General features: G+C 41.6%; 1 protein-coding gene across 1 annotated transcript; it reads right to left on the minus strand.

Moving 5' to 3' along the window:
- Positions 1–403: 403 nt before the first annotated feature.
- Positions 404–21,869, minus strand: LOC145789600 (flavonol synthase/flavanone 3-hydroxylase-like). The gene is made up of 3 exons (XM_082866591.1): positions 21,419–21,869; positions 1,672–1,993; positions 404–1,065 (listed from the first exon to the last, which is right to left on the minus strand). The coding sequence occupies exons 1-3, from the start codon at positions 21,772–21,774 to the stop codon at positions 796–798; spliced, it is 948 nt and encodes a 315-aa protein (XP_082722717.1). The 5' UTR covers positions 21,775–21,869; the 3' UTR covers positions 404–795.
- Positions 21,870–22,224: the final 355 nt, after the last annotated feature.

Genomic DNA, 22,224 nt, shown 5'->3' on the forward strand with positions numbered 1-22,224 from the left:
TCTTTATGTCTATCATCTCTTCACACACACTCTCTCTCCATTCCTTTCTCATTATATTCTCTTTTCCGTCGTCTTTTGTCACTCCTTTTTTAGCCTCGTTTGGGAACAGACTAATTTAGTAACTTTTTGGTTATTTGGCTAAAATATGAGCTAAAAAAAACTAGTATGTTTGTGATGATTTTTTGACTTTTCACAAAAAGATGTGCAAAAGAGAATCTTTGACTTTTTGGTATGGATTGTTGGTTTTTTGGTTAATTTAGTAACTTTTTAATTTTTTGACTGAAAAATTCGGTTGCCAAACGAGGTATTCTTCTATTTTTTTCTTGTCTTTTATCACAATCCTGCTCATTTACATGAGAATAAAACATGCCACAAAGTAGAATATATAGAACTAGATACGACATACAAACATGAATCTTCATTTTTTATACCAACATAAATTTGACGCACCATATTGCATTCACACCATCTATTTTAGTCTAGGTTTCACGCACATTTTTACGTGACTCACATCAATAGATGTTGTGAATGTTATGTATGACAATAACAAACAGGACATTAAACAACTACTCAAATACAAAAGGCGAGAAAATTACAAATCGTTGTACAGGTCTAATGAACCATGCAAATGTTTGAGCTTTTCACTGGTCAACTATACACAAAAAAATTTCACAGAATGCAACAGTTGCAAGACCCATATAAATGGAATCCACAAACTCACTTTTTATCTCACATCAGTGTATCAGTGTTTCATTCTGTGAAAACTCTTCTGTGCACTTAGAGACTCTCTTTCCATTAGCTAGGGATTGAATAGTGGGTAATGTGGATGACATCTTCAGGGTTGGATGGTGGGTGAGACTTGTTTTTCATCCTCAATTGCAAGTACTCATTGTATATAAATCCTCTGTATTTTGGTGGCTCTCCAATTTCTTTGGTGAAGTGTGGCAATGGCTCAACCCACTTGTCTCCCTCCAAGTTATAGAAAAAGGCATATGAGTAACGGCCTATTCCTTTTCTTCTCACCACTCTATGAGTAGCACTCTTGAACTTCTTGTTGCTCAGCACCTTCAACATTTCCAAAAGGTCCAAACGATATGAAACAATAAACCATTTGAATAAATTTGCTCAGTTGTGTTTTTGTTTTCTGTTTTTGTCCAACTTGTCTTTTTAGCAAATTTTCTAAAAACAACCCAATTTTAGGGGTTCAACTTGTGTCCAATTGGAGATTTGGATTAGAAGGTCCAATCCAAGTATGTGGGCCTAATACATGTTCGCTTTGATTTTATAACAAAATTATATCGATCCACTAATTGTATCTACATGATTTCATTATACTAGTATGATAAAATACGTAATTATAATTATCCAATCAATTTAATTTTTTCATAAATAATCTAGATACATACATCTAATAATTGGACAAAAGAAATTATCGAATTAGGATCTATAATGGACCATACCAATCCGTCAATTGTAGGCAAGTTAGAATCATTTTTAAAGAATCCTAAAAGTTATTAGGATGGATTTTTCAAACTTTTTGTCGTTTTATTTTTGAAACCCAAAAAAATAAAAATAAAAATAAAAACAAAAACACAACGAAACAGAGCCAATTACATGGAAATGCAATTGATACTACAAACTGACTGTTTCAGAAAGAGCTTTGGAATTTACCTGAATAACATCACTCACATTGACAACCATTGTGCCTTGAGTAGGAGGGATCGGAATCCATTCCCCATCCTTTCGAACTTCCAGGCCTCCAACCTCATCCTGGATAACAAACGTGATGCAATTCCCATCTTCGTGTTCAGATATTCCATTGTTTTCAGTCTCAGTCGCTGGAAAGTAGTGCATGGCCGCCATGAAGTCCCAGCTTCTGTCATGATTGTATTCTTGAAGGAAGTTGGGAGGGAGACCTAAGCACTCATTCAATATGCTCTCCACAATCTTGCCTGTCTTGGTGAAGTAGGAGAACATCTCTTCCAGTACTTCCCTGGCAACATATATATCAAAAGCATAGTGGGTTGTATATGTTTTTTTGTGTATTCACTTCTCACAAAACCGGACAGAGAATATACATTAACAGACAAGATTTTATAGAGTTCGTTGTGGGCTCTACTTTTTAAAAATCTTATCTGTGCATATATGTTTATGTTGTGTTTGGTTGGAAAATTTAAGAAAATATTTAAAAAAGGAAATGAAAAAGGAAGGTGAAATGTGAATAAAATATACATACATTTCACATAGTTTCACACACCTTTTTCATTTTTTTTTTTTTTTCAAATTCCTTCTTAAATCTCCCAACTAAAAACAATATTAGTGCCTAATTTGTGACTGATTTCTATATTTGTAAACTTATTCTTTTATGTTTTGTATTGCAACATATATTAAGCTGAACATATAGAAAAATAGGTTTCCACATTCAGGGTGCAGCTAGAAAATTTACGCTCCAAGTTTTGGATTGAGTATTCTTCTTCTCAAAAAAAAAAAAAAAAAAAAAAAAAGAGTTTTGGTTTAAGTTGGAACCAGAGTAATAACAGTTTGAGTTTTTTAAAAAAAAGTTTTGTTGGGCAATAATACCCGAGTTATTCATAAATTACAACATTATATTACAAAATTAACAAGTTTTAGTTCGATCCTCAATCCTACATTGGTTTTTTTGTTCATATAAGAAATAGCCTCAAGTTTTGGTTCATGTTTTGTTCAAAAAAAAGAAAAATGTTCCGGTTTGAATTGGAACTGCGAGTTACAACACAGTTTTTTTTTTTTTTTTGCCAAAAACGTTTTTTTTTTTTTTTTTTTTTGGGCTTGCATCTCAATTCATTTTTACACCCACAACAAACAAACAGAAAAAAACAAACAAACAAAAAAAAAACAAAAACAATCAACAACATACAACGTGAATGTTGGGGGAATAATTGGCATGTTACAATAAGATAGTCTGGACAGCCTGTTTTTGCGTCTATGCTTGTTTTGGAATTTCATCAAACACCAGGCATGTTACATGAGGGGGAAAAAATGGCAAAATTCATCTTACCCCTTGTATTTGAAGACAAATCATTTTATTCTTTTATGTTCAAATATAATTAGAATTATAATTGAAATTGAGTCTGTAGAGAATTTTATATATATATAAATGGAAAAGACATGTTGATGTGACTTTTTTTTAAAAAATAAGTCTTTAGAATGTGCCACCTAAGTACTGAAAAAAACTACTTTTAATAGAAAATTGCCCTGTAGCTTGAAATGCTTAGGTTTGAGTGGCCCGAAAAGTATTATTTTTCTCTCTCCTCTTGCTCCTCTCCTCTCTATCTCTATTCTCAAAACAAAAAAGCACATTCAAATGCTCTCCTCACTCTCACCTCTGTTCCCTTATCCCTCTCATCCCCCAGATCCGTCTCATGCCAGACCTCTCTCATCCCTCTCATCTCTGTTAAACCTCCCTCTGATCACTCTCTGATCACGAAGGAGAACGAACGATGACGAATGACGACTTGCAATGGCGAACGACGGACGACAAAATACAGTACACAACAACTCCTCACCTACCGGCGTTGGAGAGTCCTCATTTCTATGCTGGGTTTCTTGTATTTCGTCTCCATCGCCGAGTTCTCTACCTCTACTTGCTTTCTTCACTAAGAAAAGTGTTTTGGGTACCAACAATAGAAATGCTACGATTGATCTATGGCGACTTTTGGGGCTTGACTTGCTGTGAATTTGATCAAATCATAGTGATGATGATGATGGGTTTGTGATGTTTGTGATGAGTTTGTTTTGTTTGGCTACTCCAATTGGTCATCTTTCCCTTATTTTTTCAGTGGGAAATCGGAAATTGGAAAAACCAAGCTCTTAACTTTTCTCCTCAATTAGGTGCTTTGTGCCAAGTTGTGAACTTTTCTGTAAAATAAGTTGAGGGAGTGATATTAAAAGAGTAAGCTCTGTGATTCAATATATTCAGAAACCAAATAGAGGCTCCATTATATAGGAGCTGTGTTACAAACATCATTATGATACAATTCAATATAATAATGAAAAGGAGGCCGAAAGGAGACGGGCGATCGAAAACAGGAAAAGGAAAAGGAATTCTATCTATCTTTAGCTAGCTGTATGTCAATATATTATACATACATAATAGTTTATACATACATTAATATAATAACATATTGACAGCCCCCCTCAAACTCAAGGAGGACAAACATCAACCAACTGGAGTTTGGAGACAAGGTCAATGAAGCGGCCAAGAGAATGAGCTTTGGTAAAGATATCAGCAGGTTGATCAGCAAAAGAGATTGGATGAAGATGGACAGTATCACGAGTGACGTGTTGATGAATAAAATGGCAGTCAATCTCAATGTGCTTGGTGCGATCATGAAAAACATCATTGTGAGCAATTTGAAGAGCATTTGATTGTCACAAAAGAGGGCAGTAGCGCCAGAGGGGGAAACACCCATGTCAGCAAGAAGCCAGAGAAGCTCCTGAGTAGTATCAGCAAGAGCACGGTATTCGGTCTCGGTACTGGAACGAGCAGTAAGAGATTGTTTCTTGCTGCGCCAAGAAATAAGAGAATCACCCAAGAAAAAGCAGAACCCGGTAGTAGAACGGCGATCAGTAGGATCCCCAACCCAATCAACATCGGAGAAAGCACGAAGCTGGAGAGAGGAGCGGGCGGAATAATGAAGACCATAAAACAAGGTACTTTTGAGATAGCGAAGGACACGAACTAATGCAGCATAATGAGGGATACGAGGAGCTGACATAAACTGGCTGACAATATGACCGGCATAGGCAATACCAGGACGAGTAACAGTGAGATAGACAAGGCTGCCAACCAGCTGACGATATAGGGTAGCATCAGAGAGAAGAGTGCCATCAAGAGGTGTAAGACGACTCTGAGGCTTCAGGGGAGTGGAGGCAGTCTTGCAATCCGTAAGACCAGCGTGGGTGAGAAGATCAGAGGTATACTTAGCCTGAGAGAGAAAAGAACCCGTGGAATCATGAAAGATTTCAAGACCCAAGAAATAGCTGAGAGGACCAAGGTCTTTCATCTCGAAATTATGGCTAAGAAACTGTTTAAGGCGAAGAATACCATCGATATCATCACCGGTGATAATCATGTCATCCACATAAATGAGAAGCAAGGTGGTCCCTTGAGCAGTTTTTCGGATAAAAAGAGCAGTATCATAAGAACTGGAGGTGAAACCACAGTCATGAATAGTAGAGCTAAACTTGGAAAACCAAGCATGCAGAGCTTGTTTGAGACCATATAAAGCACGCTGAAGTTTGTAGACTTTATGAGGTGGATAAGTAGATCCAGGGGGAGGTTGCATGTAGACCTCCTCAAGAAGAATACCATTAAGGAAAGCATTTTTCATGTCCATTTGATAAAGATCCCATTGTCGGGTGGTAGTAACCGCAATCAGGCTGCGAACAGAGGTGAAACGAGCAACATGGGCAAAGGTCTTCTCATAGTCAATACCATATTCTTGGTTGAAGCCTTTGACAACAAGGCGGGCTTTGTAGCACTCAATAGATCCATTAGAACAAGTTTTGATTTTGTATACCCATTTGCAGCCAATGGCAGTCTTGCTAGAAGAAAGATCAACAATGTCCCAAGTGTGAGTTTTGTCCAAAGCCTGCAATTCATCAGTCATAGCGTGTTGCTAAAGAGGATTAGAGCGAACCTCACGATAGGATGTAGGTTCATAAGTAGAAAAAGTAGTAGAACCAAAAATAAAGTCACGAAGACGAGCAGAAGGTTGGATTACCCGGTGTGGTCGAGCAGGAGGTGGAGGAGCCAGAGGAAGAGACTCAACAGGAGGTGAGAAGCCCGAGGGAGCAAGAGCAGGACCATTAGAGCGAGCAGGTGCGTGAGAAAGACCAGTAGGCAAGGCGGTCTCGAGAGAGGCTGGCAGGGGCGGTGGAGTAAGCTCATCAGAAAACAGATCTGTGGAAGGGTTAGTAAAACACAGAGATGGTGAGGGAACAGATAAGCGGAAGAGAGAGAGAGGAAAACATTTTGTATTCCCCAAAGACCACATGACGAGAGATACAGAGGCGCTGGGAGAGAGGATCCCAACAACGATACCCTTATGTTCAATACCATATCCAAAGAAGCAACAAAGGCGGGAACGGGGTTCAAGTTTGGTATGTTCATGAGGTTGGAGAAAAATAAAACAGGCAGATCCAAAGACCCTAAGGTTGGTGTAAGGGGGACAGGTGCCATGCAAACGCTCATAGGGAGTGTGATTATGAATGACAGGTGTAAGGATACAATTGATAGTGTAAGCAGCAGTGAGAGCTGCTTCTCTCCAAAAATTTTTCGGACAAGTGAAAGAGAGAAGAAGAGCTCGAGTAGTGTCGAGAATATGCCGATATTTCCCTTCAGCACGTCCATTTTGTTGAGACGTACCTGGACAGGAACGATGAGGTTGAGTACCATGACTCTAAAGGAAGGAAAGAAAGTCAAAATCTTTATATTTCATGGTATTGTCGGAGCGAAAAAGCTTAATAGTTTTAGAAAATTGGGTTTTAACCATTGCAACAAAATTGTAATAAAGTTGTTTGAGCTCAGAGCTATTTTTCATAAGAAACAACCATGTAAAACGGGAAAAATCATCTATAAAAACAACAAAATAGCGTGCGCCTCCCATAGTAGAAGTGGGAGAGAATATCAGAATGGATGAGATCAAATGGTGCAAGAGAAACAAAGTCACTTTTATTAAATGATAAAGCAGGTTGTTTGGCAAGTTGACAGGATAAACAATCTAAAGTATCAGAACTTACAGGACCTAAATGACCACTAGAAATTAAAGACTTTAACCGACCAACAGAAAGATGGCCTAAACGGCAGTGCCAAAGCTGAAAAGGAGATACAAGAGGAGCAGTGGTAGGAGCTGTGATCTGAGAAGAATCCGGAACATGGAGATGGATGAGTTCATAGAGACGGCCATGCTTACGGCTTATCCCAAGAGTCCGCCCTGTCCGAGGGTCCTGCACCAAACAACCAGTGTGGAAAAAGGTAACAGTTAGACCATGCTCACATAATTGACTAATAGAGATAAGATTTAAAGTAAGAGCAGACATAAGATATACATGAGATAAAGATAAGTGAGAGGTGGAAACAGAACCAACATGACTTACAGATAGAAGAGACCCATCAGTAGTATGGATGGAAAGAACATGAGGATTAGAAGAGAGAGTAGTAAAAATAATAGGGTCAAAGGTCATGTGATTACAACAAGCGGAGTCAAAGTACCAGGAAGTGTTACCTGTGTTGATAGACAAAACAGTAGATGGAGGAGTACCGGAAGTGGAGAGAAAATGTTGAAACATGGCTTCGACATCTGTTTGACAGAAGACTGGAGTGGAAGGGTCTATAGGGACATAGGAAAGTAAATCCTTTGAGGCAGCAACAACAGTGCGTTGAACAGGCGTTGGTTTAAACTGAGTCCCAGAACAGTGAGAGTTGCCGCGTGAAAAATTCCCAGTGGAAGGACCATTGCGAGAGGCACCGGTGGGATTGCGGAAGCAATCTTGCTAGAGATGACTAGGGCCAGTCTTGTTGCAAAACCGACAAAGGCGAACTGGACAATTAACCAGAAGATGAGTCGACAAAAGACTGCGGTTTTGACAGTAGTTGTAGGCAGTTGACCTCCGTGGTGAAGGTGGTGAAGGAGAACTCCGAATCTAGGGAGTAGCAAGAACAGAGTCCACAGGGTGCGAATGGAGAGTACCAACCCTGGTTTTCTCTGACAGTAGTTCATAAATTGCTTGCTCAAGAGTAGGTAAAGGAGTGCGATGAATGAGAGATGCGCGTACGGGCTCAAAATGGGGAGTGAAAGCCATAAAAAACTGAACCAAGTGCTGTTGGTCACGGTAAGTAGTAAACAAGGCAGCATCCTCAGTATGAGGCCATTGAGGTTTAGAAAGAGCGAGCTGATCCCAAACAGAATACATATGGGAGAGGAAATCATTAATGGTCTGAGTTATATCTTGGCGCATACGGTGAAGATGACTCAGAAGCTAATATTGGTGAGCAAGGCCAGTAGTCTAATAGCGTTCTTGTAAAAAATCCCAGATGGCCTTGGCTGGAGAGGAAACAAAGTCAAGTTGGAACCGACCAAACTACAGGCTGATAGATGTAATAGAAGCATTGCGAAGCCAAGTGATTATCTGATAGTTTTTACTATCCCAATCTTCCAGTCGGTCGACATATTTGGTAGCAGATTCTGTGGCAGCAGATTCCGTGGTCTCTTGGATGGGTTTGCACACATCCCCAGTGATGATGCGCCAAAGTTTCTTTCCTTTGAGGAAGCCAGACATGGCTTGTGCCCATAAGACATAATTAGTCCTGTCAAGAACAATGGAAATAGGGTGGTTAGAGGAGTCTGGGCGATCCATGAGGGAAAAACAGCACAATCGAGGTAGAATCTGAAAAAACCGAGGGTACCGGTGAATGCAAAAGGGCAAAATTAGGCGGGAACCGGTCTGAACCGCCCAGAAAAGTCCAAAAATAGGGTTGAACCGGCCTTGGGAAGTTTCTGAGCCGGTTTGAGTTGAACCGGCTAGAGCCAAAGGCAAGCCGAAGGCGAAGGTGTTGTGCAAGCGGCTTGCACGTGAGAGCAGCATGGCTTGCGTGTGTGGCAAGAACGGCTAGAGCAGCAAGAGGGCGTGGCTTGTGCATATGGCGAGAGCGGCGCGAGTGAGTAGGGCGCACGGGGAGTGGCTTATGGACGCGTGTAGCGCGTGCGACGTTGAAGGCGGAAGGGTGACGCGCCGGCGAGAAATTGGGCGTGTGAGGGCGCGTTAAGGAGGATTTGAGGATGCCGTTGGTGGCGTTGGAATCGTGAGAGGATTCCGAACACGTTGGTAGGTAGCGTGATTTTTTTTTTTTTTTTTGAGAACAAAAAAAAAAGAGATCTGATCAGTGATAAAACATAGAGAGTTACCAGAAAATGTGAATGTTTCTGGTTAATGAGCTATATATTTGAAGCTCTGATACCATGTAAAATAAGTTGAGGGAGTGATATTGAAAGAGTAAGCTCAGTGATTTAATATATTCCGAAACCAAATAGAGGCTCCATTATATAGGAGCTGTGTTACAAACATCATTATAATACAATTCAATATAATAATGAAAAGGAGGCCGAAAGGCGACGGGCGACTGAAAGCAGGAAAAGGAAAAGGAATCCTATCTATTTTTAGCTTGCTGTATGTCAATATATTATACATACATTAATAGTTTATACATACATTAATATATTAACATCTTCAATAAATGATGTGTTCTGTTTGGGTTGTTTAATTTATCTATGTATAGTATAGGTAAAGGCTATTGGGTAAATGGTTAGAGCTTAGTGTTAATTTTTATTTTTTTGTTTGTTGAAGGCTTGATATTTAGGTTAAACTAGATTGGTACGTAATGATTGTCTGATATGTAATTGATCTGTTTGAATCCTTATATGTTGTCATTCCTAATTTATATATACAAATAATATAAGTTTTTTTTTTGGCATTTCTGGTGAATGGTGATGATGATTCATCTGATTGGATAATTGGGTTTTGTGGGTTGTGGATTATGGTGTTTGTGAACTTATGTGTGTTCAATGCTTTTTGTGGGGATATATTTTCTAATTACCAACACGTGGCAAGGTGACGCCGATGTGTTAGCCGAGGTGCCACGTGTCCTGGTCATTATGTCGAGGTTATCTCGGCGTTGCCGAGGTTATCTCCGAAGATATCGGAATCCGAGATAAACGGATAAGGGACAAGAGTCCTAGAATGAAGAGGAGACTTAGTCAAGATAAGGATAAAGCTCTTAGGGAGTTTATCTTTATCTCTTGAGGAGTCCAAAGTAAGTACTGAATTTGAGTCCATAGAAGTCAGACTTCTAGTGGGACTAGGATTGAGTTAATTATAAAAGAGAGGCACCTCCGTGGGTCTAAGGTACGCAATTTATGCTTTGAGTAGTAAGTTTAGCACTTGATTATCTTTGAGAGATATACTGATTTGATCGTCGGAGTACGCCCGAGTGGAAGAACCACCGCCGGAGCCTTCTCTTTCTGTTACAGGTTAGCTGAAGCCATCTATTCTGCCGGTGCTCTTTAGCTGATTACTAAACGGGCAGTGTGATCAGAAAATCACTCACACAATTTGGCGCCGTCTGTGGGAAATTAAAAGAATAGATGGCCAGTAACGGACAGAAGGAAAAGATTGGGGACGACACTCTTGCTGGGAGTGGCAGACCTAGCGACCTTGATATCGAAGGAGACAACCACAATGCAGAAACTCGTGACCAGGGCCACGGAGAGAAAGACGTCGGCCAGGAGGGCGACACTTCGAAGAAGACAGACCAAAGCAAGTACTATAACGAAGATAACCTCCAGGTGTGGAGGGATAGGTGCCTACGGAGGGATGAAGAAGTAAAAGAATTGGCAAACAAGTTGGCAGACCTACAGTCAGTCATCAACTTCATGATGCAAAACAATGTCATGCAACCACCGTACCCGCTGCATGACACGCCGATTCCAACAACTAATACTCAGAAGGGAGGAAGGAAAACAATCCCCAAAGCCCCTCAGCACACCAGGAGCGGAAGACACTCTCATTGACCTTCCAGGGAAGTCGGACGAGAGGAGCTGAGACGAGAGGAGTCCCGAAGGACGTATCACACGAAGGACCCAGAGCCCAAAGAACATTGGCATGTTCAAGGGTAGGCGCTCTGCTTTGACACAACCCATGGAGAAAGATCAAAACGGGCCCACCACGAGGCCGAAAGTAGTGTGCCGAAAAGATTGAAGTCCAAAGATAGCCGAGCTCCAGAGAGGAGTAAAGAAGACTTGAGAGATTACTTGAAGAGGAAGCAACAGAATGCTGAAGCCGGGGTAACTTCCTCGGTTAAGCCGGGGACACCATTCTCGGTGGAACTGGACAAATTTGAAGCACCAAAGAGATTCAGTATGTCGAGATTACAAATATATGACGGTAAGTCAGATCCTAACTTTCACGTTGGACTATACCTGAATTCAATGGCATTATATAGTGGGAACGAGCCGTTGCTCTGTAAAGTATTCCTCTTATTCTTTGGGGAGATTGTATCAAATTGGTTTCATAAACTATCGAAGGGAAGCGTAAAGACTTGGGAAGGCCTGGCCGAGATGTTTGTGGCCAGGTTTGTGATGAACAAACTACAGCCCTTGAGGGTCGACGCACTGATGGCTTTAAAAATCACCAAGGATGAAGGCCTTAGGGCCTATGCAAAAAGGTACTACGAGGTGTTCAATCGAATACCCGAATGCAACCAAGAGGTGGCGGTCGTGTCTTTCAAGTACAGCCTGAAAGATGACTGCCCACTACGGAAGTCTTTGGCAAAGAAATTGCCAAAAAGCATGGAAGAACTCATGGCGAGAATCGAGAAGTACGCCGGAGTTGAGGAGGATACGTCGGGAAACAAAGAGGCAAAGCAGGAGAAAAGAAATGGCTCGCCGAAGCGAAGCTGAGGTAACAATGGATCGATCAAACAAGAAATGGAATTGAGGGCTAAACAGGCAGTGACGACTGTGTTCCGAATCCCGGTTCACAAAGTCCTGGATCAAATACAAAACCAACCCTATTTCAGAGCACCGACAAGAACACCAGGGGAATTTATGGGAAGAAACGTCGGTAGGCGTTGTGCTTACCACAATGAAGAAGGGCACCCAATTCAGGGTTGCAGAGCCCTAAAAGCACACTTAGAAGACTTGGTGAGGCAAGGCCATCTGAGGGACCTCGTCGATGAGGCCAGGACAAGGGAAGAACATGCAAGATTACCTCAAGCACCAGCAGCTCCGCCTCCCCTAGCACAGCAACCACAGGTAGGAGGACCACGGGTGGTTAATGTAATTCACTCAAAGGTGAACGAAAACGACATACGAGGGGAGATCTAGAAGGTAAAACACCTACAGCACGTGAACCGGGTCGGACATAAAAGACCTCGGCCTGAAGAATGCCAGGGACCAACGATAGCCTTTACTGAAGCCGACCTAGAGATGGTCCAGCATCCACATAATGATGCCTTGGTAGCATCCCTCCAGGTTGGGGAGTGCCAAGTGAAACGCATCCCGATTGATCAAGGCAGCTCTTGCGACATCATGTATGTTAGATGTTACAAGGAGTTGGGCCTTCATCTTGATGACTTGGAGCAATCCAATGGTCCGATGGTCGGCTTCAATGGAACGCTAACGTGGCCACTGGGCGCAACAAGCTTGGAAGTACAAGCCGGCACTAAGAAGATAAAGACAGAATTCATGGTGATTGACACGCCCTCACCATACAACATTATCTTGGAAAGGCCATGGTTGCATGCAATGGGGGCAGTTCCCTCAACGTTGCATCAACTACTACGGTTCCCAACAGAGCATGGGATTAAAGAAGTCAGAGGAGATCAACTGCAGATAAAAAATTGCTCCATGGCAGCAATGAAATCCACCTGCAACATTCGAGAACTAGAGAAGGCAGAGATTGAAGACGAGGACATGAAGGTCCTAGAGGATATCGGCAAGGAGCCAGCCACGAAGAGTGAATAAGCACTGAAGAAAATCCTTATCCAGGAGGATGATGAAGAACGCTTCTTTCTAGTCAGCTCGGGCTTAGCCGAAGAAGAAGAAAGAGAACTGGAAACTTTTCTGAGAGAAAACATAGAGGTGTTCGCTTAGACGCCTTATGAAATGCCTGGCATTGACCCCGACGTCACATGCCACAAATTGAACGTTGACAGGACAGCCAAACCAGTAATACAACGAGCCAGAAGACCGACGTTGATACACGTCGAAGTAGTGGAAGAGAAAATAAACAGACTTCTGGAGGCCAGGGCCATCAGAGAAGTCAATTATCCGACATGGCTATCAAACACTGTGGTAGTAAAGAAAAAGAATGGTAAATGGAGAGTCTGCGTAGATTTTACAAGCCTGAACAAAGCTTGTCCCAAAGACAGCTTTCTTCTACCCAAAATTGACCAGTTGGTAGATGCCACATCTGGACATGGAAGGATGAGCTTCCTGGATGCTTACAGGGGATACCACCAGATAGCCATGTACCCCCCAGATGAGGAGAAGACAGCGTTTATCATCCCGAAAGGGCTGTATTGTTACAAGGTAATGCCTTTTGGGTTGAAAAACGCAGGAGCAACTTACCAAAGGTTGGTAACCAAGATATTCAAACACCTGATTGGCCAAACAGTAAAGGTCTACATCGATGACATGGTCGTGAAGACCAAGGAACCTATGGGTCATCTTGCCGACCTAAAAGAGGTCTTTGATATACTCAAAACATACCGGCTCCGACTCAACGCATCAAAGTGTACGTTTGGAGTTGGATCAGGTAAGTTTTTGGGGTACCTGGTAACAAGAAAGGGCATTGAGGTCAGCCCAGATCAAATCAAGGCCATCATAGAGCTGAAAAGCCCGACGTCGGCAAAACAGGTTCAGATGTTTACTGGAAGGGTCGCGGCCCTAAACAGGTTCATAAGCCGAAGCTCAGACAAATGTAAATCTTTCTTCAACCTGGTAAAGAAGGCCACGGACTTCCTATGGACTGAGGAATGTGAGGCCGCCTTGGCCGACCTAAAGAAATATCTGACCACGACTCCAGTCCTTTCAACACCTGAACCTGGGGAAGAACTGCTTTTGTATTTGGCAGTTTCAGAACACGCAGTAAGTACAGTGCTAATCTGAGAGAAAAAAGAGGAGCAAAAGACTTTTTATTATGTAAGCAAAACCTTGGCCGATGCAGAAACAAGGAACCTACCACTAGAGAAATTAATGCTGGCCTTAGTAATGGCTTCAAAGAAGCTGAACCATTACTTTCAAACGCACAAGATTATAGTGCTAACAGAGCACCCACTGCAGTCCTTGTTACAACAAGGAGGCTTAACTGGAAAAATAGCAAGATGGGCAGTGGCCTTGGGCCAGTACGACCTGGAGTTCAGGCTGAGAACAGCAATTAAGGGCCAAGTTTTGGCCGACTTCGTGGCCGAATTCACGCCAGAATCCATCGAACATCGGGCTCCGTTGAGCCAAGATAAACGATGTCCAAGCAAACAAGAAGAAGCCCAGCCAAAGGCAAAAGAACAAGGAAAGGAAAAACTCGGACTCTACAGCATTTACATCGGCGACTCCTTTCGCCTATTTGGCGATGGGAGCTCAAACCGGCAAGGAGCAGGGGTAGGAGTAGTGTTAATATCTCCTGATGGGGAGATATTGGAACAGTCTATTTGATTAGGGTTCAAGGCCTCGAACAATGAGGCAGAATATGAAGCATTGATTGCAGGACTATGAAGCATTGATTGCAGGACTAAAGCTGGCAGTGGCAGCAGAAGCAGAAGCAGATGAGGTAATAATTTTTTGTGATTCACAATTTATAGTGAATCAGACAACAGGAGAGTTTGCAACCCAAGATGAGAGAATGTCGGCATACGCAAAGGAAGTTATCAAGCTGGCAGCCTTGTTTCGCAACTGCCGACTTCTTCAAGTTAGCCGAGATGATAACAGCCACGTCGACGCATTGGCCAACTTGGCAAGTTCAATACAAACTGGAAAAACAAGGACAATAATGATTGACTATTTGTCAGGCCCGAGCATAGAACCACCGATCACAGAACAAGAAGCAATGTGTGTGGACTTGGGACCAAGCTGAATGGATGCAATTGTTGCATTCCTAAAAGAGGGAAAGCTGCCAGAAGACCATAAGGAAGCACACAAGGTCAGATTGAAGTCGGCAAGATTCAATCTGACAGCGGACGGACATCTCTACAGAAGGTCCTTCACTGGATCCCTTTTAAGGTGCGTACACCCTTTGTAGGTTGAAGATTTTCTATATGAAATTCATGAAGGGATTTGTGGAAGCCACGTTGGGGGCAGATCACTAGCTCACAGGGCCATTACCCAGGGGTATTGGTGGCCCTACATGCAAAAAGATACAGAAGCCTATGTGAAGAAGTGTGAACAATGCCAAAGGTTCTCACCTTTGATACACCAGCCAGCTGCTGACCTGAACCTTGTATCCAGTCCATGGCCATTTGCCCAATGGGGCATGGATCTCATTGGGCAAATGCCTCAAGCAACTGGGCAAAGGAAGTACTTGCTGGTAGCAATGGATTACTTCACGAAGTGGATAGAAGCAGAACCTCTTGCCAAAATTCGAGATGTGAACGTCAAGAATTTCATATGGAGAAACATAATCACCAGATTTGGCATTCCAAGAGCAATAGTTACCGACAACGGAATGCAGTTTGACAGCAAACTCATCAAGAACTTCTGTGCGAAATTCAAGATAAAGAATTACTTTTCAACACCAAGTTTTCCCCAAAGCAATGGGCAAGCAGAAGCATCCAACAAAGTAATTTCGGATGGGATAAAGAAGAGGCTGCAGGCAGCAAAAGGAAATGGGTAGACGAGTTGCCCAATGTACTATAGGTATATCGGACTACACCGAGAAGATCAACAGGGGAAACCCCCTTTGCCATGGCTTACAGCACAAAAGCAGTCATCCCACTGGAGATCGGCATCCTAGGGATCAGAACCCAGGGAGTAGAGAATGGGACTAATGACATACTTCTAGCCCGAGATCTAGATCTCTTAGAAGAAAGAAGAGAGAAAGCTACAATTCAGCTCGCAGCATACCAGCAGCAGCTTGCTAGAGCTTACAATAAGAAGGTCAATTCAAGGGATTTTCAGGTCGGCAACCTAGTCCTAAGAAAAGTTGTTGGCAACAAGAAGGATCCCAGAGAGGGCAAGCTTGGCCCAAACTGGGAAGGACCCGATAGAATTACTTCGGTATTGGGTAATGGAGCATACCAGATTGAAGATAATGAGGGGAAAGCATTGCCAAGACCCTAGAACACTTGTAATTTGAAATTTTTCTATCATTAGATGTTCCTTGTTATTTTTTGCCGACGTCATCAATAAAATCTTAGCAGAATTCTGCAAGACTTGTGAATTGATAAAAGATACATAATGTTGTTTCTAAATAATAAGAACCCAAGTGGAACTTAGGTTCACATTGGGGGTAGAGAGAAGACAAAATTGTTTATCTTTACTTGTTGAAATTTGTAACAATTTACAAGTTGAAGTTAAGCCGAGATTATTGTTTATCTTCACTTGTTGAAATTTGTAGCAATTTACAAGTTGAAGTTAAACCAAAGTAATGCTTAACGCTTGTTGAAATTTGTAGCAATTTACAAGTTAAAGTTAAGCCGAGATTATTGTTTATCTTCACTTGTTGAAATTTGTAGCAATTTACAAGTTGAAATTAAGCCGAGATTATTGTTTATCTTCACTTGTTGAAATTTACAGCAATTTACAAGTTAAAGTTAAACCGAAATAATGCTTAACGCTTGTTGAAATTTGTAGCAATTTACAAGTTGAAATTAAGCCGAGATTATTGTTTATCTTCACTTGTTGAAATTTGCAGCAATTTACAAGTTGAAGTTAAACCGAAATAATGCTTAACGCTTGTTGAAATTTGTAGCAATTTACAAGTTGAAGTTAAGCCGAGATTATTGTTTATCTTCACTTGTTGAAATTTGTAGCAATTTACAAGTTGAAGTTAAAACGAAATCATTACTTAACACTTGTTGAAATTTGTGGACAATTTACAAGTTGAAGTCAAGCCGAAGTCATTGTTCAACACTTGTTGAAATTTGTGGACAATTTACAAGTTAAGTTAAACCAGTATGATGTTCAACACTTGTTAAAAGTTTACAAGAAGTTTGTCTATCCGAGGTGTGTCACCCCGAGAAGATTGTACAAAGAAGAAAAAGTGTGTGAAAGATATGCAGAATATTCTAAGTATAGAATCATGCAGAAGCAATGAAGAGAAGACAAGAGTACAAACACTTAGAAAAGAAAAGTTGCATTAGCATTCATCAAAAAAAGGGCACATCGGTCATACAAAAAGGCTTATATTGTTCCAAAAGATAAAGAAGAAACAAAATACAATTAAGCAAAAGAAAAACATGAAGCTAAGACTCTCCACCAGTTGGTTGAATTTGAAGATCAGATGATTGTTGAGAAGACATCTCAGCAGCCTTATCTGCCGCGACCTCGGCGTCAATTTCTACAAGAGTGTCATCAAGGTTCTTATCAGCAAGGATGGCATCGGCTGATTCCTTCTCATCAGCAGCATCTTTGTTAACCTCATCGCCTTCTTCATCCTGAGTCAAGTCTAGGACTTGCTCATTTTGAAGAGAGGACTTGGCCCCATCAACATCTTTGGATTTTCTTACCAAAGCCTCATCTTCTTCCTTATCACCATCCTCAGACTCAGATTCGCCGACGTCTTGACTTGGAGGTTGAGATGGAGGGAATGGAAGAGGAATGGCATCAGCTTTCCTCAATGGTGAGTCCTCTGGGACATTGAGTTTCTTTAGAAGGGACATCCAACCAAGGGTGAAACCCTTGTTGCATGCCTCCTTCACCTATTGTTCGTAGGCATTTGTGACGTCGGCCATGCCTTGGGCATACGCCTTCTCGTTGGCATCTTGTATTTTGGCTTCTTTGGTGGCCAGTGCCTCCTGAAGCTCATTTTCGACTTGAACCATTTTCTCCTCGGTTTCTCTCTTCTGAGACTCAGCCACTTTCCTGATAGCCTCAGCAGCCTCAGCCTTATCTTCGGCATTGGTCTGAGCCTTGATTGCAGCCTCGGCTTGGCCCTCCAATTTTTTCATCTTTAATTGAAGACCTTTGTTGGTCTTTTGGATGGAAGAGAACTCCCTCTTCATCTCGACAAGCTTATCCCGATTCTCAAAAGATTGCATTGAGAAAGAGTGGGCATGCTGGATGGCCTGAAAGAAAACAGAGGTATTAGAGAATATTCAAAGTACGAAATAAAGAGAAAGAAAGAAGAAAATTACCAAATAAAAGACATCTACCTGAAGGGAGTGCTGAAGCATTAGGGCGTAATTCTCATACTCACTGTACTGGATGTTTCGCTCCAAATCGCCTGGTAACAGTAGAGCAGTGCTGAGCGCAACGCCGACATTAATATCCTCGGCACTGTCACTTGCCATAACAGGCTTGTCTTCCAGAGTAATTGAGGGGACCCAGGGGGTATCAGGTTTTTTTGATCCCGAGGTTGTTGCAGAAGAAGACCTCAACTTTTTTAGTTTTTGGAATTCTGGTGGTTGAGACTCAGAGCGCCTCTTCCCAGCAGAAGGCTGAGATTTATCACTCTCAGCCAACTTTGAGATAGGCAAGGTGTCTTCAGATTCAACCTGAGCTATCTTAGTCTTTGGTTGAGCCTTCTTTATTCTTTTCGGCTTCGGTGGAGGTTGGGTTTGTGCTGGTTAATCGTCAACAGATGATGGAATGTTGGCCAGAAGATCTTTTCCAACTGGTTTTGGGCGACCCATCTCGGCAATAAGGACAAGTCGTCGCCGACGTCTTCGTTCAGATATTGGGACCAGGTATGGAGCCGAAGTTGATGGCTGATCAGCTAGATCGGATGTTGATCCTTGATTTGTTCATGATGTGGATGCAGTCAATGGAGTTATAGCAGAGGGTGGAGAAAGGCTTTTCTTCTTTCTTTTGGGAACATCGGGCAAAGTTGACTTATATGTTGGAATAAAATTGAGCAGCACAGGCGCTTTCCTTTTATGGACTGGCAAGTCCAGAAGTTTCTTCAAATCCTTGCTGGGAACAAAGGATTGGTGAAAATTTTTCGGTGGCTTACGAACAGCTGCAAGAAGAACAGACGTCAGAAACAAACAAAGTATTTAAGACTTTGAAAGAAAACAGGCAAAGCTGAATACTGGGCTCTTACCCTTGCCCTCGAAAACTGATCGAGGAAAAGGGTAGAGATGAATGTCCTCGTCTGGGGCAAACTCCCAATTTCCCGAGGTAATGAAATAGTCATCTCTAGCGCCCTTGTTGGAGTCTGGGAGGTTGGCTACAATTTTGAATTCAGTAGACCTCGGCTTAAGGTAATAAATGTAGCCTTTTTCTTTCAAATTAAGGGCACATATGGTGTAGCAGAACTGGATATCAGCTAGAGTGATCCTAACATTTTCCTGTTTAGCTAAGGCTATGATGCCATTGATCACTCGGTAGGAATTGATTGCCAGTTGCATGGGGTTCAACTTATAATAGTGAAGAATCTCACGAAAAAGGATATTGAGTGGGAGTCGGAGTCCGCACTCAGTAAAAGTTACAATGGGAAAGGGCATCGAATCATCTGTGGGCATGATGGAGTCGTTATCTCCAGCCAGCCTCAGATGGACATCGACAGGGATAGAGAACTCTTGCCTAAAGTATTCAAGTTTGGTCGGGGTATCTACCCTATGTCTCTACATACCCATGATATCAGCCTGAATTAGAGGGGTTGGATTTCAGAGAAAAAATGTTTTGAGAGGGTTAATAAGACCTCGGCAAAAATCTAGGTAAAGTATTAGTTTCAGTTTTTTTCTAAATTATGGGTTCTGCACAACAAATCCCAAACCTAGATCTATGAAAGCAAAGGTTGAAGACACGGATCTGGAAGACAGAAAGGCAAAGACGTGCTTTAGAATCAAGAACAGGGATGAGATATCAAGAGCATAAAGAATACGAGAAATAAAGGGTCAAGAACAGTAACAAGAAAGCAACAAAGTGGTGAACAGTATGTATTCAAGATATGGGCAAGATCAAAACCATTTGAATAAATATGTTTAGATATGTGATTCGCAAGATTTAAAACAATAATGGCAACAAGTAATGAAGAATATCAACAGAATTGAAAATAAAAAGAACAGTAGCTTACCAGAAGAAGTAAGGCCGGAATAAGGTTCGCCGAAGTCAGACGATGGTTACAGGAGTAACAGAGTAACGAAAACTTCACCAGAAAGACGAATGAAAACAATTGCAGAACTTGGGACTGGAGCAATGGCATATTCAAGAGCTAGAGAGAGAAAAAGCAAAGAGAAATCGAATGCAAAAGTGAAAAATGAAGAAAGGGGGAAAAGTTTTGTCAAAAATTTGAAATGGCGGCAAAACGGAGCATTAAATGCGCCTGGAACAACGCATACGTCAGACGGTGCCCAGAGACGCAAGACAGCTTGCAAGCGTGTCATGGGCACGGTCCAATGAGGTGGAGACGCGTGAATGAAACGGTTGAGTAAATAATACGTGACAGCTCACACACGTGAAAGAGTTCACTGGAGTTCTTGTTCTCTGAAGAAAACATGTTGGCCTGAAATGAATGATCTCGGCTGAGGAGTTCTTGAGCCGATGTACAGGAGGAAGTACCGATATAGGTTCCATCATCTTAAAATACCGAGGTAATAGAACCTAGGGGGCAGTTGTAAGGATATATTTTCTAAGTACCAACACGTAGCAAGGTGACGCCGATGTGTCAGCCGAGGTGCCACGTGTCCTGGTCATTATGCCGAGGTTATCTCGGCATTGCCGAGATTATCTCCGAAGATATTGAAATCCGAGATAAACGGATAAGGGACAAGAGTCCTAGAATGAAGAGAAGACTTAGTCAAGATGAGGATAAAGCTCTTAAGGAGTTTATCTTTATCTTTTGAGGAGTCCAAAGTAAGTACTGAATTGGAGTCCATAAAAGTCAGGCTTCTAGTGGGACTAGGATTGAGTTAACTATAAAAGAGAGGCACCCCGTGGGTCTAAGGTACGCAATTTATGCTTTGAGTAGTAAGTTTAGCACTTGATTATCTTTGAGAGATATACTGATTTGATCGTCGGAGTGCCCCCGGGTGGAAGAACCACCGCCGGAGCCTTCTCTTTCTGTTACAGGTTAGCTGAAGCCATTTATTCTGCCGGTGCTCTCTAGCTGATTACTAAACGGGCAGTGTGATCAGAAAATCATTCACACACTTTTGAACCTCCATCTCTCAAGTAGTTTCATAGATCGAAAGCACACATATGGAAGGAAGGGGATGCTTCTTGTAAGTTTAATCGTGTTTTCCTCTATGCAAGAAGTTTTCATTGATCAGAACCCTAGCAGAAGTCGGTGAACACTCCAATCAAACAGTAGCAGTGGCACACAAAGCTCCTCTCTCTCAACTCTCTGTTTTTTTTTTTCTATTTTTTTTGAAATGAAATGTGTGGGTTCACAACAATTGAGCAAAGTGGAAGAGTTGAGTTGAAAAGTCAATTCGAGCCACCCAAGCCTCAAGAATTTTGAGTTACCTAGCCGGTTGGTTTTAATAATACGGTAATATTTGGTGTCTCGAAAATTCATAATTCGAATGTGTCAAAATGGGACAGTACCAGATCATACAAATTTGGATCACCTAATATTTTTCTAAATAATATATATATGATTGGGGTTAATATGCTCCGACTTCAAATCACAATCAGGTAAAATGACAAAAACAAAAACAAAAACAAAAAAAAGAAAAAAGAAAAAAGAAAAAAGAAAAAGGAGAGTCAATTTCTACACATACTTGAACTGAGGTGGACTGTTGGGGAAGACATTGAAGCTAGACCCAGGTGGAAACATCAACAGATACTCGTTCTTGTCAGCCGACTGGTCCGGCTGCTTGCTGTAGCCGGCTGGAAGTGGCGCGCCAGGCCCAGGACTCGACTTCAGTTTCTCTTCGCTCGGCAGCTCGAAGAAAGTCCTAGACAGTTTCATGGCTCGGCTCATCAGATCAAGAGGAACACCATGGTTCTCTATTTGGAAGAAACCGTATTCAGAGCAAGCTTTGCCAATCACTTGTTTGGCCTTGGTCTTGGCTTCTTCGTCGCCATCGATGAAGAATGGAGAGAGATCTATGGTGGGTATAGCTGAATTCGCCATTTCTACTCTGCTCAATGGAGTCTTTTTCTCTAGAGTCTATACTAGTTCCTTATTGAGAAATGCAATCAATCCCAAATAAACTTTTTATATCAAACTTTTCGCATATAATGGGATTCACACAAATTCACAAATAAGACTCACCCGAATTTATATTTAGAAAATGTCTTATAACTCAAATTTTGTGGCTCAAAAGTGATTCAAATGGCCAAAACGACGTCGTTTTGGCCATTTTTATGTTGTTCTGTACTCAAAACGACGTCGTTTTGGCCATTTAAACCACTTTTGAGCCACAAAATTTGAGTTACGTAACATTGTTGTTTACGTTTACATGTACATAAAAATTTGATAAAATATTTAATAAAATATTTAACGTAACTGTTCCTTATTACCCTTCATATTCACGGGCTACTTATTTATTTATTGTTTTTATATTTTAGTAATTATTTTTAG

The sequence above is a fragment of the Camellia sinensis genome, chromosome 4 (genome assembly GCF_055761805.1).
Source record: "Camellia sinensis isolate YWXY chromosome 4, ASM5576180v1, whole genome shotgun sequence".
Lineage (NCBI taxonomy): Eukaryota > Viridiplantae > Streptophyta > Magnoliopsida > Ericales > Theaceae > Camellia > Camellia sinensis.